The 15,819-nt window shown below is 57.4% G+C and overlaps 1 protein-coding gene across 2 annotated transcripts; it reads left to right on the plus strand.

Moving 5' to 3' along the window:
- Positions 1–1,029: 1,029 nt before the first annotated feature.
- SHOX (SHOX homeobox) lies at positions 1,030–10,838 on the plus strand. 2 transcript variants are annotated; one of them, XM_030837346.1, is made up of 6 exons: positions 1,030–1,303; positions 4,773–4,981; positions 8,855–8,912; positions 9,013–9,108; positions 9,406–9,412; positions 10,571–10,838. In XM_030837346.1, exons 1-6 carry the CDS (start codon positions 1,030–1,032, stop codon positions 10,836–10,838), a joined length of 912 nt encoding a protein of 303 aa, XP_030693206.1. The 2 variants fall into 2 exon arrangements, with proteins under 2 accessions (XP_030693206.1, XP_030693207.1); XM_030837347.1 differs by lacking the exon at positions 9,406–9,412 and having other exon boundaries at positions 9,013–9,101; positions 10,593–10,838.
- The last annotated feature ends 4,981 nt before the right edge of the window (positions 10,839–15,819 follow it).

Below are 15,819 nucleotides of genomic sequence, written 5' to 3' on the forward strand. Positions count from 1 at the left end.
CCCCCAATAAATCTCCCAGACACCGGGCTGACAGCACGGCTCTAAGGAAGGCTGCGTCGGTCCGGCCGGACGGGATCTGACGCGCGCCCCACGGACCGCTCTGTACGAACCAGTTCTCCCAGAGACCCTCCGGCTTCTCCGCGTCTGGACCAGCGCGCTCCGGGCGCTCGTGGCCCGCAGCGTCCGTGTCCCCGGCCCCTCCGAGGTCTGCGAGCGGCTTTGCACCAACGCCGCCGAGGCGCGGGCGCCCACGTTCGGCTAGACCTGGACCCTTTCTCTCAGTTTCGGGGTCCTAGAGCAGTTCCCCCCAGCACGCCGCGCGCACCCGCTCCACCCGCTGGCTCCGCGGGCCTCGCCGGCGGGTCCAGCCGGCAGTCCCACCGCATCTCCAACTTGGGACTCATTCCCGTCTGTGATGGCGCGTCCCCGCCGCCCGGGTCCCCTCGCTGGAGTCCCCGCACGACCACGCCCGGACACGTCCTGCGACGATACCGTTCGAGGCGCGAGGCTGCGCTCCTCCCGGGGCCGGCAGGCAAGGACGTCCTCACAAGCCCTAAACTCCTCCTCGAGGTTCGTTTCCGCCAGCCACAGAGAGAATGCGGATACCTGTTCGGGGAACTGGCGCCTGCGCCCGTTCGCGCGCGCGCGCGCTCTCTCTCGCTCTCGCTCTCTCTCTCTCTGCCTTCAAAAACTTGATCTTTACCTCTCCACACCAAGGTGCACAGACGCCAAACAGTGATGAAATGAAAAGAAAGCCAATTGCCGGACTGGAGGTGGGGGAGAGACAGCGTCTCTGCGTGCGCCCGCCGCCGAGCCGGGAGCTGTAATTGCTGCAGACAGGGAGCGTTGGGGGTTGGGCGGACGTAGCCGTGTATAAATAGTGAGATCGCAAATTGAAAGGCATAAATAACAGCAGGAGAGGTCCACCCTCACACGGACAGTCGTGTCCGCGCGGGAGGCGTGCGGACCACAGCCCGGCTCCCAGCCAGCCCCGCCGAACCCCGCGGACCCCCGCAGCCCCCGGCCACCATGGAGGAGCTCACGGCTTTTGTATCCAAATCTTTTGACCAGAAGAGCAAAGAGAGCAGCGGCGGCGGCGGCGGCGGAGGCAAGAAGGATTCGATCACTTACAGGGAAGTTTTGGAGAGCGGACTAGCGCGCTCCCGGGAGCTGGGGGTCTCGGAATCCAGCCTCCAGGACATAACGGAGGGCAGCGGCCACTGTCCGGTGCATCTCTTTAAGGACCACGTGGACAACGACAAGGACAAACTGAAAGAGTTCGGTTCGGGGAGGGCTGCCGAAGGTAAGCTCTCCGGACGCCGGCTCCGGGCCCCTCCCGGGGACGGCGTCTCCTCGCCGCCCAGCCTGGCCGCCTGCCCCTCGCTCCGCGCGCGCAGAGGCCCCGGGGGCCGCGGTTCGCTCTCCGCTCGACCCCAAACGCTGAATGTACAGCCACGGCTCGGACGCAAAGGCCCCGGCAATCCATCGCCAGTCTTTTTCGTAAGAAAGAAACCAAACGGGGGAGGGGAGGATTCGGCTGGAGAAGCGAGGAAGCAGGGAAGGAGAGAGGCAGAGGCGCCGAGGATGGGCAGCGGCCGGGGCCGCGCGCTGCCGGAGGATCGCTTCCCTGGGCGTTGGCACTGGGCTCCACAGCGGGAACTTTCCCGCGTTGGGGGGGAATCGGGTGCATGGGCTTGTAAACCCAGGTCGGCTGGAGGGCTACCGGCCGCTTGCCTGTCTGCCTGCCGGTCTGTCTCACGTCCGCCTCCACGCCCGCAGAGAGATCCACACGCCTCTCTCCAAGCGCCTTCCCGAGCTCGAAATGGGCCGCGTTGAGGGCTGCGCTGGCCGGCAGTCGGGGAGGCCACGCGCTCCGTCGCCTCTTCGCCCTCTTGCGCCCCTCCGCGTGGTTTCCTCTCAGGGAAAACTTTCCCCTTGAACCTTGGGGCTGGATCTCGGCTGACGCGGGCCTGTAGATTAAAACCAGCTGCGTGCCCGCCGGTGGTCAGGGTCTACAAGGGGCAGAAGGGCCCGGGGAGGCTCGTGGCCCCGCGCACGCGGCCGCCCTACCCCAGACTGTCAGGGCGCAGCTGGCCCTGCTGCAGGCCGGCTGCGTCCTGGGCCTCCTTCCCGCTGCTTTCCCCCGAAATCTCCGCGGCGTTTTGCGCTGTAGTTGAACGCGGGGGGTGGGAAAAAACATGTTTACAAGGGTTCTCCCAGCTGGACAGCGGTGGTCCCAACCCGGGGGAATCTCCGTACAAACAGGGCAACCAGCAGCTGTAAATCAGAGGAATAAAATTGGCTCTATTTCTCAGGGGGCAGCATTTGAAAGTATATAAAGGTCTATTTCTCACTACAAAGAGAGGAAACACAGAAGCTTGCCATGTGGCTCCTGGGTCCTGTTTCATTCTCTGTCCGTGTTGAGAGAGGTCACGGCCGGAGAGTGGGGACCCCATGTCTCCTGCTCTTGTGGCCCTTGCACTTTGGTGGCAGAGTCCAGGTGTGCTGGCCTTGGAGCCCAGTGGATGACCCAGACAGCTTTCGGAGACCTTGACCTTGTGGAAGCAGAAAGCTGGCAGAGGCTTAGGAGTAAGCCCCTGGCTTCTGAGAGCCCAGGCAGCCTGAGCCTGGCCTGCCGTATCTCGGGGTTCACCCCTTGGCGAGGCGTCACGCACCCGGCTTTATGGTTCCTACAAAGAGAGTTTGCTCTGATGGAGACACGGCTGTCTGTCGGCTGTGCACTTGTCAGAGCTGACATTTAATTTACAGCACCCGGCGGGCGGCTGACCTCCCGGGCTCCTGACGGCTTCCCCCATCCGCCTTAGAGGCTGAGTCCCCTCTTCTGTCTGTTTCCTCTCACCCTGGACAGCCAAGGCAGGGGGACCCTGCAAAAAGGCCCGTGTAAGGAGAGCAGAGTACAATCGAGGCCTTTTTCGAAGGAGAGAGGAAAATAAGACAGGGCTAGCAGTACAGGCAGCAGGAAGGGGTTAGGAAAACCCCAGCTGCACCTTCTCCCTTCTGCCTGGGTGTGCAGACCCCTGGCAGGGCTGAGCCCCAGGCCAAATTTGCAGAACGGGAGCAAAATGGAGAGGAGGGAGCTGCTTGGGCTTGGGAGAAACCCAGAGGTCTTGGGCGCCTGAGCAGCGGACCCCGCTGAGCCAGGCACGGCAGCCTGTGGGTTCTGCACATACTGCCGCGGGTTCTGGAGGACTTTGAAGGCCAGCGCGTCATCTGGGGTCAATCCCTGGGGTTCCGACGTTAAGAGACCTGAAGGAGGAAGCGGCGTTGGGGCCGCCTCCGGGAAAGGATTTCCCGTTGGGGAGAAATAAGGTGTTCTTGGAAATGCATCCCTTTCAGGAGGTGAGGGAGGCTTTAAGCCCCGAGGTGGGATTGAGTGTCCAGGGCTCAGAAGCCGTGAGGAGAGGCTTTCGGACAGACTCAGGACTTGGGTTCTGGTGTCCAGCTCAGGGACCCCGGTGGGGGTGGGGGGGCGTGTGTGGGAACTGGGTGCCCGGATTTTTCCCTGGCCACGCAGAGGATCTGGGTGTTCACCCTTTGCAAGTTTCTGGGCTTACTGCTAAGAGGCTTCTCAGAACGGGTGTAACCCCAGACTCCTTGGATAGAGCATCCTGAAAGCCGCCCTCTTCTCCTTGACACAGAGGGGACATCTAATGAGGGCATGGGGGTCCTCTTTGCCTGCAGCCAGCAGGTCCTATGATCGGAGAAAAAGCACAACAAAACGCAAGGGGAGCTGAAATGCAGCTTCCACCAACTGTGCAACCGGGGGCCAACTTTTATTTTAAATCCCTGAGCTTGGTGAGGGGCTGCATTTCCTAGCGGTGGGAAGGAGAGGTGTCTGGGTTAGAATCTCCTAAATCCTGAGCTGTCTGCCTGATACCCTGCCCGCTCCCCCAGCAAATATAGCTGCTCTCATAATGTTTGGACCTAAGAAAGTGTCACTCTTGGCGTCCTGATGGGGAGTGAGAATGTGTGTCCAAGAGACCGAGGGACAAAACCGGAAGTCAAGGGACCACGCTCTCGGGTGCAACCCAAGCACCTCAGGGTGCCCGCCTTAAGATACGGCTGCGCTTCTTGGTCAGAAGGAGGTGAGCTCGGGCGAGCGCCCGCCTCCACGGCGTCCTGAGGGAGGCTCTGGCCCGGCTGGCGGCTGGCACGGCCCCTGTCCTGCTGCGCTGCAGGCGGGAGCGGCGGCTCTCGGGGGGCCTGGACCCCAGCCTGGCCTGGGCTCTCCCTGCGCTCTTTGCGGGCGCCCCGCCAGGGACCCGACACTTGGGCGATTCTGCCTAAGCTTCTTTGACTTAATATTTAACACTCCACTCCCATTCAGAAAAAAAAGAAAAGGAAGGGAGAGAAGGTTAGGCTATGTCAATATGTCAACAGAGGCGAAGAGGATAATTGAGGAAACTATTCAGAGATTAGGCCAAGAAACACCGCGGCGCCAGGGCTCGAGTTATTACAAAACAGCGCGTCCTGCCCTGGAGTTTGCTTTATCGACTTGACGCCGCTTTGCGTCAGGGCGCGTTTGCCACCGAGGTCCCTGCACCGCGAGCACACACAGGCTTTCAGCACGTCGCGCCCAAGCGTCCCCGCGCGGGGCCTCTCCCTGGCGCGCAGGATCCGCAGGCCGGGCCGTGGCGGCCGGGGGGGGGGGGTTGGCTGGGCGGGAGCCGGCGGAGGGGCTCGTGGCGGCCCGGGCCGGGGACGCGGGGCCGGGGGGTGGGCTCAGCGCTGTGCCCTCGGCCCGCCCGTAGGTATTTACGATTGCAAGGAGAAGCGCGAGGACGTGAAGTCGGAGGACGAGGACGGGCAGACGAAGCTGAAGCAGCGGCGCAGCCGCACCAACTTCACGCTGGAGCAGCTCAACGAGCTGGAGCGACTCTTCGACGAGACTCACTACCCCGACGCCTTCATGCGGGAGGAGCTCAGCCAGCGCCTGGGGCTCTCCGAGGCGCGCGTGCAGGTGAGAGCGAGGGCCCGGCCCCGACGCCCGCTCTTCGGGCGGCCGGAACGCGCCACCTCGGCCGGGGCGCCGGGCCCTTCCAGGAGCGCGGGGACCCCGTGTGGGGGGGGCTGGAGCCGGGCTTTGGGAGGCGCCCCGGGGCCTCGCGGGTCAGGTCTCCTGCGCCCTGCCTGGCTGGTTCGCCCTGCACCTCCAGCTCATCAGGAATGTTGTTCTCTTCCCACTGGTTCGCCTCTCCTCCCCCCGCCCGCCCCCCCCCCCCCCCCCCGCTCCGCCGTCGCCGCCAAAGTCTTACCCGCTCCTCTGCAGCCCGCTCGATCCACTGCAGGGAACAGAGAGATGGGAAGAAGAGGCGGGTGGACGTCTTGAGGATTGCGGGTCCTGCCCGCGCGGTGTCGGATTAGCCCGGGCGCGGGGCAGGGGGGGCGCGGGGGCGGGGACCGGACGCATGAAGTCGTGATGCCTCATCTGGCGAGCCGCCGTCTAAGGGGGCCCTGTGTGTTCGCCGCACGTGCGCGCGGGGGGGGGTGGTGGCGGGGGGAGACGCTCCCGGTTCGTTTTTCTCGGGCTTTGTAAACGTTTGCGTGAAATGCATTCATTTATTTATTGGGGGGTGGAGAGCAAAGATTCTCTTCCAAATCGCCTCGTCCGGGTACCGCAGACTCGCCCCCCCCCCCGCGCCCCCCGTCCCCGCCACCGGAAGGTCGGACCTGGATGTTCTGCTGGGCTTTCCGTCGGCTTTGACGGTTCTGGGCAGGACAGCAGCGCCGGGGAGAGAAGGAAAAGGGATCAGGGTCCCTGGGCTCTGGGGACTGGTTATTTAAATAAATGGAATTAATACTGCCAACGAGGGGAGGGAACCATGTAAAGCCAGGGCTTTGAAAGAACGGGTTTCTTATTGGTATAGGGTCAGCATTACAAACACAACTTCACCCGGATTGTATTGAAGAAACGAAAACACAGAAAGCGTTTATAGAGAGTGTTTCACAAAAATCTTTAATTTGTAAAAAAAAAAAAAAAAATGGGTGTTTGCACCCTCATGCCTTCCATCTTTCCCCGTCGGTGCGGTGAAAGGGGCTGCTTAAGGTGAAATGCAACAGTCCCCGAGTCTGTCCAGATTTCCGTGCAGCTGCAGGGGTTCCCAGGACCATTCTGCATTGCTGGGACCACGGGCAGAGTAGCTCTGGGGACCCTCTCCCCAAACGAATCTTTCCGGGCATCTGTGGCCTCAGCAAGTGGGGGCGGGAGGGCGGGGGAGACTGGCCACCTTTCTCTGGAAAGATGGATGGGGCTGCACCATATAAATTAATGAAAAGATTAAACTTTTGCTGAAGGGGACATCAACTTTTATGTCATTTCACAGCCTTTCTGCCTGAGATCTGTAATATCTCCCAGGCCTTGATGTACTGTTTCTATAAAAATAAATTACTTGTAATTTAATTCCACACTATTTCTTTCAGTAGTCTATTACTGAATAGCGCCTTAGCAGGAGAGAACGAGTTGGGAGAAAATTGGTTCTTGGGTGGCTGCAGATCTTGAGAAAAGCCCTAAAATAAAGGGGGGGGGAGGGTGGTAGTAGAAAACGAAAGCCTATTGATCCAAAGGTGAATTAAAATTTAACGATTGTAAATAATAATAAAAATAAACATGGGAAGAGAAAAAAGAAATAATTTCCTTTTGGCCACAGGGAAAAGAATCGTATAATAAAGAGAAGGCAGAAAGTGCTCATAAAAACCAATTAGTTAAAACACGTACCCCGCTGTGCAGAAGTGGGGGTTGCTGGGGAGACACCAAAAGGAAGAGACGAAAATGCACTATATTTTAATCCTGTCTGTGACCTGTTTGGTAATCCTTTTCGGTACAGCCTGTCCTGTGTTGTTAGAGGATAGAGTTTCAATTTAGAGTGGAAATTTGCTGTAAATAAATTGAGGGTCCTTTGGAAGTTGGTGCTTATTAACCTTTTATTTTTAGTGTTGTACTGGAAACTCACATCACCCAGCTGTCAGGGTTATAATCGAAAGTTATGAGACCACAGTGAGGAGTGGTGGTAATTTAATTACAACAAATATCTTTGGGTTTATGGCGCAGAGCTAAATTAAATGTCATTATTCACTGTCTGTAATGGAAATCAAAAGGAAATCAGATTACAGCATTTGTGAGAGAAATCAGTGACCGGTTCTTAATGAAGAAATAACTGTCTAAACCACTGTACTGCGCTTTACTTAGCATATTCAGGACTAATTGGAATTGATCGTGAATCACCCCAAGACTGATTTATTATCGCCAAACGCGCAGCTAATTCATCACTTTTATTCTCCATAATCTTTTTTTTTTCTTTCCCCCGCTGATGGGAAAGTGAGCTTGCTTTCTAGATTTAAATAGGATTCTGTTTTTGCAAAATGCCCTTCCAGGGGGAGCGGAGTTTGCGCGTCTGGCTCCGCTCTCCTGAGGACGGGTATGGGACCCCAAGGAGAAAGAGGCACCGAGGAAGGGTCCGAAAGGGAAAGGAGTCTCGTCCCAGCCGGATGGGGTGGGGGGGAGAGTTGCGGCGGGACGTGGGAGCAGGAAAGTGAGTGCAGGCTTTGGAAATGGAGTAAAGACGTGTGAATCTCAGCATTTCTGTTCTGGAAATACTTTCCGGGGAACAACACCAAAGTTTGCCAGCTTCCCTAGAGCCTGGCTGGGTGAGGTTTCCAACGTCGTGGAAAGCCAATTCCAACAGGCGGGCCCATGGCTCAGCCTTGGATAGAAAACTGCCCTGAAGAGGCTGAGATGGAAAAGTTCAGCTTTTCCTCGACTCACGGGTGCTTGCAACCTCCGCGGGAGCTGAGGTTTCCGGGCAGCATGGGAGCAGGGAGTGGCCCCAGGCCCTGGGGTTGGAACAACGCAGGGTCCCTGAGCTACCAGGCGTAGTGTAGTGTGGCCGAGGGGAAGGCTTTCTTTGTGCTAATTATCCTGCACCGTCAGTGACCGCCATTGTGGCAATAGGGTGAGTGAGTGTGAAGGGAAAGTTTTGGAGAAAGCCAGGTAGGAAAAATTAAGTGCCTAAGAACACAGAGGGAGGGGACTCCAGATTCCATGAGTGACAGACCAAGGGCCAGGACCAGGGCTGTTTGGAGGAGGGGGGAGGATGAGAATGGGGAGTGCGGGAGGGCGCATTTCGGGGATGCCAGGCCTTGAAGCTAGCCAGGCCGGGCGGGTGCCAACACCTTTCGCTCGCTGCCTCACCTCTGGATAGGGCGCCGCAAGAATCAGATGTCCTTAGAGATGCCGAGTGCCTGCAGTGCAGAGCCTGCACTTTTGGGGTGCATCCGGTTTTTAGAGATCAAGGACGTTCATGACTCTGTAATATTAACTGGGATCCCCCAGGCTTCCAAGGAGGGCATGGAGGTCGTGCAAGTTTCTGGACTCAGGGTGTCTGAGCGTGATTGGGGAGGGGGCTGGATTTGGAGATGTGTATCCACCTGTGCGCCCCCCCACATTCCTGGTGGGTGGGTGGGGGCTAAGGTGGAACGTCGGGGTGGAAGGTCAGGTTGGACCGGTGCGTGGCAGGGTGGAGGGGGGAATGTCCACACAGAACGATGGAAAGTTCTCCACGCCATCCGAGGACCCACTTCCTCACTTTCAATGTTTGGATGCTGAAACTCTGGTCTCACTTAGGTGAGGACTGTTCCCAGCTCCAGGTAGCCAGTTACGCGGTGCTGGGGTGGGAGGGGGCGGGGACGAAGGTCAGAGGGGCGGCAAGCAGCCTTCTGGGGACAGGAACCCCAAGCGCCTTGCGCGCCGTCCGGCGTGTCGGGAAAGAAAGCCTCGCTGACGCTCGCCAAGGCCTGACCGGCTCACGGGGGTGCACGTCTGTCCGCTCATTCCCAGGTTTGGTTCCAGAACCGGAGAGCCAAGTGCCGCAAGCAAGAGAACCAGATGCATAAAGGTGGGTGCGAGGGGCCGGGCGTGGAGGCAGGGGCGGTGGGGAGACCCGCCAGGCGCTGGGAGTAGCGGGCGGGGTTCACGCCTCCTGTGTTTCCTCGCAGGCGTTATTCTGGGTACCGCCAGTCACCTGGACGCCTGCAGGGTGGCACCCTACGTGAACATGGGCGCCCTGAGGATGCCTTTCCAACAGGTAGCTCGTTTTTTTTTTTGTTGTTGTTGTTTTTCTTCCTTCCTTTCGAACAGAACAGTCCCGGCGCCGCCCCGGCGCCTCCCACCCCCGCTGAAGCAAAGAGGCCGCTTTCACAAGGGGGACATTTATAAACCCATTGGCACGTATTAACACCACGCTGAAAATCTCCAAGAGTTACCTTTGGGAGGGCTAGGACAGAAACCCCAGCACAGTTTCACAAAACTCGGAGGGAAAATATCCCCACCCACCCGGAACAACCCACTCGCTCACCGCCTGGCGGGAGGGAGGGGTTTACTACCGCTAGGGCCTGAGGACCCGTGTCAACACCCAACCCCCGGCTTTAGCTTGCCCAGGGCCTCGCTGGGGGTGTCAGTGCCCCTCCTGGACCTGGGCCTCCATGCCCCCTCCCCTCCCCCGCGCACCTCACAGTGGGGGGCGTCCCGCCCAGCTCCTAGCAGAGCAGGGAGGGTCCAGGGCGCTGGGTGCGCTGCGCGGAGGAGGGGGCGGCCAGGGGGTCGGAAGACCGCCTCGTGGAGACTGGGTGCCCCAAAGTCCTCGCCCCTGCTCTGGACCAGCGTCGGGTGGGAGGAGGGAGCCGCGGGGCTAGAGCGCAACGCCCACTCGCCTGCAGGGCTGGGCTGTGGACCCCAGCATGGGGGGTAGGCGTGCCCGCGCTGGTGGGTTGGCTGTGCCCTGGCCAGAGCGAAGGCGTGGCCTCCTCTTTCAGCACTTTTGCTCCTAGGGGCAGAGGCCTGGGTTTGTAGCTGGACCCGGGTTTGCTGAGGGGCACGAGGTCCAGTGGGCCTGGCCCGGCCCGGAGGGTCGGCTACGGATGACAACATGGAGATGGGGTGAGGGTGGGGTGTTGGCCACGCGCCCTCAAAGTCACGGCGCCCAAGGCTGGGAGGGCGTCCAGGGCTGCCGTGCGCAGGGCAGAGGTCCGAGCCCTGTTCCCTTGGACCCGCACCTCCGCGGCTGGGCCCATCTTCCACCCCTCAGCACCCCTTCCCCAAGGCGGGGTGGCCCCTCAGCATCACAGGAACAGCTGCCCCGACGACGTGGGGTCAGCCATTGGGTCCTGGTGAAATTAGGCGGTTGGAGCCTGCAGAGTTGGCTGTGCTTCTGGAAGATTCGGGGACTCCGGGTCCCTGGGAAGGCGGCGGGGGGGAAGCCAGAGCCGAAGGCCGGACCCTGAGTCGGGGATGCGTCAAAGAATCAGCCGGGGGTCTGGAGAGGAGGAGGTACCAGCTGTAGACGCTCGGATGCTACAGCATCGGGGATCTGTGCCGACTCCCCGGCTCTGGTCCTGTCCAAAGTGGCCAGTGACCCGGTCGTGGCACCGGGTGTCCCGAGGACAGTGGGTGGTGGTCCCTGGGGCGGGGGAAGGGGCGATGGCTCCCCGGGAGAGGAGACGCCCTCGGGGGGGGGGTCCTCGAGGGGGGAAAGCCCCCTAGAAGTCGCGTCCTCACCGTGCGGGTTCTGCCTTCGCAGGTCCAGGCACAGCTGCAGCTGGAAGGTGTGGCGCACGCCCACCCGCACCTGCACCCCCACCTGGCGGCGCACGCGCCCTACCTGATGTTCCCGCCGCCGCCCTTCGGGCTGCCCATCGCATCCCTGGCCGACTCGGCCTCGGCCGCCGCCGTCGTGGCCGCTGCCGCCAAGAGCAACAGCAAAAACTCCAGTATCGCCGACCTGCGGCTGAAGGCGCGCAAGCACGCCGAGGCCTTGGGGCTCTGACCCGCCGCCAGGCCCCGCGCCTGCCCCGGACCCACGCCCGCCCTGGCCCCACCACCCCGTCCGCGCTGCGTCCTGCACTCGACCCCTCCGCGCCCCCCGACGGCCGCGCGGACACCCCGGAGCGAGGGCGCAGCGCCTTCCCCGCCTGGGGCAGCCCCGGGGCCCCTGGCAGGCCTCGGGAGGGGGCATCCCAGGACCGCAAGACCCCGCCAAAGCCTCGCAGAGACTGTGCGGAAGAGAGAGGAGGTGACCGTCAGACCACCCAGGTCAGCCCTCGACCACGCCGTCTGTGCGTCCTGGGACCCCGGGGCCACGTGGAGCCCCGTGGCGCTGCGTCCTTCTCTGCTGCCGGAGTTCCCACCCTGTGCATGCGGCCTCCTACACGCCTTTCCAAGATCTGAAGAGTCTGTTACACAGAAAGATCTGGGGCTGGTCTCCGCTGAAGTTGCCAGTGCTTGGATGCCAACAATTTTATTCACTGCCGTGAACTCAATTTCATCCGAGGAGCTGCAGGACCCGTGTGGATTTCAATATGGACTTTTGCATCTGAGGCAGGGGCCCCGTGCTCTGTGTGCGCGCCCGCCCCCCTCCCCTCCGCCTGAAAGGTAGCAATAACGAAACGCAATTGAAGACCTCGCGGAGGTGGTGGTGGTCGTGGGGACCTCAGTGTTTCACGTTGTGACCTTGCTGACTCCCCATCTTCATGCACACGTTTGGCCCCAGAGCACCAGGTTCAGGACTCCTTGTGCCGTAGGACAGGCAGCTTTAGAGCTTTTCCCGTTTTCGATTCCCAAATGGACATTTGTGGCTGTTTCCCAGAATTCAGATGGAAAGGACTTGCACTGGGGACACAGGGCACGTGGTTTGAAGGTATAATACTGATGCAGCATCCACGCTAGTGACATGCAATTAAGTGCAGTAAAGTGCAATATTGTAAATACTATAGATTTAAAAAACTTAGCTGTGCACTCTTGACCCGTCAGCTTCGGACTTCGAAGGGCATTACCTCCCCCTGCATGCTGCGGGGCCAGTGCCAAAATGACCGGGGTGGGGAGTGCTTTGGATTCACGGAAGTGAAGTGTGTGGCTTGGGATGGAGCAGGACGTGGAGAGGGGTGCCAGGCTGGGAGGGCGGGGCTGAGCTGTTTCTGGGGAAAGAAGAGCCTGGGATACCTCCTCCAGGCAGTGAGTTTTAAGGTAATGTTTTCTGAGGGTAGCCAGGTCTAGCTTTTCTTTCATCTTTTTTTTTTTTTCCTGTGCATTGGTCCCCTCTCCTCCCCCATCGTGTAAACACCAAATAGCGACTTGTCTGAGCAGCTGGCACAGAATGGGCAAAGTCTCTTGACATGATATAACCAAAGCGTTCAGGGTCCCAAATCGTGCACCTGAGTTTAAGGCAATGTGCTTTGCATGTGCTGTGTGAGATTTGGGGGGCAGTGCACCCTTGCTGGGCTTGTCTACCTCGAAAATGAGCATCTCTGGGTTTTTGTGTTTTTTTTTTTTTTTTTTTGCCTTAGTGAACCCAGGCCTGCCCAGATGGAAGTGGCCATCTAGTTCTCCGAAGTCCAACGGTTCACTCTATTTCCAAAACAGCTTTTCCTCTTTCCAGATTCGGTATTGCTGACTGTTTTCCCTTACCCCTGATTTGGGTACATATCTCTAAGAAGAAAAAAAATATTTTCCTTCCGTGTAAGGGAATACATTCTACCTTTGCACTGACCTGAAATGTAGATTCATTTTATCATCTGAAACTCTTTGAATCAAAAGGCCCCTTCAACATTTTTTTTTCTAATTTTGAAATTTTTGCAAAGCTCTGAAATGATGGAGAGAGAGATAAGAAAAACACAGTCAGTATTTTAAATTCATTTGCGACTCCGCCCCCTCCCCCCCACGCCCCCCCACCCCGGCATGAATGGCATTATGGAATTTGCCTCATATGTGCAGTTCTGCTTCTAAACAGCTGTGAATTTTAAAAGGTCCCCTATATAAGCTGAAACTTTGCTTTAAACTTTAAAAAAAATGCATTTCAGATCCACTTCAAATGAGCCGCTTTCATCCTGAAATTTAATGCTGGGCAAACGTTGGAGGTGAGAGGTATACATCCCTATTTTATTTTTAAGGTTTACTTTCCATTTTATCTAAACATAGCCCTCTGTCACCAACCCCTCCGCAAGAGCAGACTCTCTCCACGTGAGCCAAAAGGCATGAGATCTGCTCCTGGGAGAAGCTGAAGTTTGAAAGTAGAGCTGCCCGACGGCAGCCAGCGCTGGGAGGCCGGTTGGTGTTCATCCTGTCCCTGTTTCTGTTTGGCTTGATTCAGAAGGTGAGCCAGGTGGATGAGCCCCCCAGAACAGAACAGACTCTGAGCTGTGTGAGGCTCAGTGCTGGCAGAGCAGCTGGCGTGGCTTCTGTCCCTGGAACAAAGTCCAGAGGACGCGCTGCAGGGTGTCCAGGGTGGAGGCCATCTCTCGGCATCCTTTCTCCCGGAAATTTCAGGACAGAAGCGAGCTGTCAGCCCCAGTTGTGGTCAGTCCTTCCCAGCCCAGATCCGTATCTGCTTTCTCTCTGTTCGGCTGCCGGGAGGGTGTGGGTTGGAGAGCGTGCTGTGTGTGGGTCCTGGTCTCCCGGGGAGGGCATCTGGATCTCACTCTTTCCCAGCGGCCACAAGGCATTAAATTTATGGGCTGGACGCATTTTGGCTGTTTTTGGTGCTTTCTGCGTTAGACAAGACCCCCTTTCAGAGCCGTTCGCGGCACTTCCAAATAGCACGTTTTCGAGGGTGCAGACCAAGCGGGGAGTATCACCTGGAAAGCAAACTGAACGGGTCTCGTCAGAGGGCCACTGGATGCGGGGTTTTCGGTTGTGAAACCCACGTGAGAGCCTGGCTGAGCTGCAGGCTGTGTCTTGCCCACTCGACGTGGGGCTGTGTTCTCCAAGATGGGCTCGGCCACGGAACGGGTTTCCTTTTCTGAGACCTTGGCCAGAGAGGACGTTTAGGGTAGGAGCCACCGGGTTTAGCAAAAACTGTGATCTTCCTCAGCTTGGTTGTTGCTGTTCTATCTCATTCTTTACAAATTCACCCTTTTCTTCCTTCTGTCATCAGCCTGGGAAGCTTTGCAAGTTCATCTCACAGGGGAAGATATTGCATTGATTGGGTCTGAGCATCGGATGTAGTTTCAGTGATGAAGCATCTGGCTCTCGTGCACTTAGAGAAGCTCTGCAGCTTAGCATCGCTAAGACCTAGAAGGAGACGCCTTCCAGAGGGAACAGGGGTGTCATTGTTTGGTCGGTTTTGATAGGGTGGCTTTCTTCACGGAGGCAAAGTGTGGGCCGGCTGAGGTTCCTGCGTAAAGTAGCTGCAGACAAAATGAACCACACTCACGTGTTTTCAAACTTGCTAAGTTGGTCATGCAGGGTGGTTGGCGTCCCCAGCCTGGGAAGCCGGTCCTCAGAGCCTCACATGTTCCCGGGGTGTAGGGACACCCCCCCGGCCCATCTTGCTCCTATCCGAGCTGGGTACCCCAGCTGCCCCCTCTGCCTGCAGGCACTTGTGTCCTTGGCTACGAGGTCTGTACGGTGTGGGGACATCTGGACGTTGCAGCGGGAAGCGGCTGTGTCTGAGCTCATGACCACCCCTCTCCTGCTGGTTACTACCCTAGCCCTCTGCTCCCACTGGTGGGTTTCACTTAAACCTTTTAACGTTTCCTCAAGTACAAGGGGGTCACCCCCAGCCCGCTCCTACACGGCGTTGTCACTGAGTCCTAGGATAGCCAATAAGCTGACTTCAATGACAAACATGTTTGAGGCACTTTGCTCCTCTTCCGCCCCAAGTTTGGGAGGTTGGGATGGCAGAGGGCTTTTCCGTGGACACGCTCGACATTTAAAAAGAAAAAAAAAAACTGGTGCCTAATTTATTAAAAATTAGCTTAGGAACATGCGGATTTTTCAATACACGTGAACACGATGCAATTTATAAATGTTTTATTGAAATTTGATATTTAATGAGAAATCAGTTGAGGAATGTAGAATAATATCAAGTTTCAAAGCTATTAAACGCGCTATTTATTGAAAGGCGATGGTTTCGCAAAGCCAGCCCCGTTGTACGTAGAGCTCCCATCCGAGAGTGGCAGGTCCTCTGCTTCCTGCTAGTGGCTGGATGTGGATGTGTTATTTATTTCTTTTCCTTTGGTTGAAAGTTCATAAATGTGTGTTAATTATGTTGAGTGTAACTTTGACGTTGCCTCGCCTTTATTTTTATATGTTTTAATCCCGTTGTTTTCTTCTCCCCCGACTTTATAAGCAGTCAGGATGATTTAGGATACAGCACCTGTGTTTGGGTTATGCATACAAGGTGTGTCTGGACCTACAGACCTTTTCAGGGATCGCTCAAAATGAAAAGAAATCACACAACCCTCTGCTATTGTGGGGAGGAAAAACACGCCGAAGGTTTTTTGGCCGTGCTCGCAGGCCCCCGACACAAAACGCCCTCCAGTTTAGTTCTAGTTACAAAGTGTATTTTGTCAAACCATATGGTATGAATGTACATCTTGTAAAACGGAGATATAAATAAACTTATAAATATTTGTATTCACGTGTTAAAAAAAAATTCTCACCTATCCCCAGAGGAGACAGATGGGGAAAAAAATCCCAAATCCCAAGTCCACGGTGGCTGGAAGTAGTTTTGTCTGCGGGGCGATGCCCGTGTGTGTGTGTGTGTGTGTGTGTGTGTGTGTGCGCGCGCGCACGTGTGTGTGTGTGTGTGTGTGTGCGCGCGCACGCATGTTTCTGGTGGGCGTCTGGCATCCACTTCTGCTCCTATAACCCTCCCCTTGAGGAAGGGTACGTTCCCCCTGAAGGTGGGGAAAGAAAAGAGAAAAAAAAAATCTCCACTTCGAAGCAAGTCTGAATTTGGGGGTGAGCAGCAAGGGCATTTGTGAAAAGCCCACCTGCTTTGGTTTCCAGTTTAAAATTTTACCTTTTGT

This window comes from Globicephala melas, chromosome X (assembly GCF_963455315.2).
Source record: "Globicephala melas chromosome X, mGloMel1.2, whole genome shotgun sequence".
NCBI lineage: Eukaryota > Metazoa > Chordata > Mammalia > Artiodactyla > Delphinidae > Globicephala > Globicephala melas.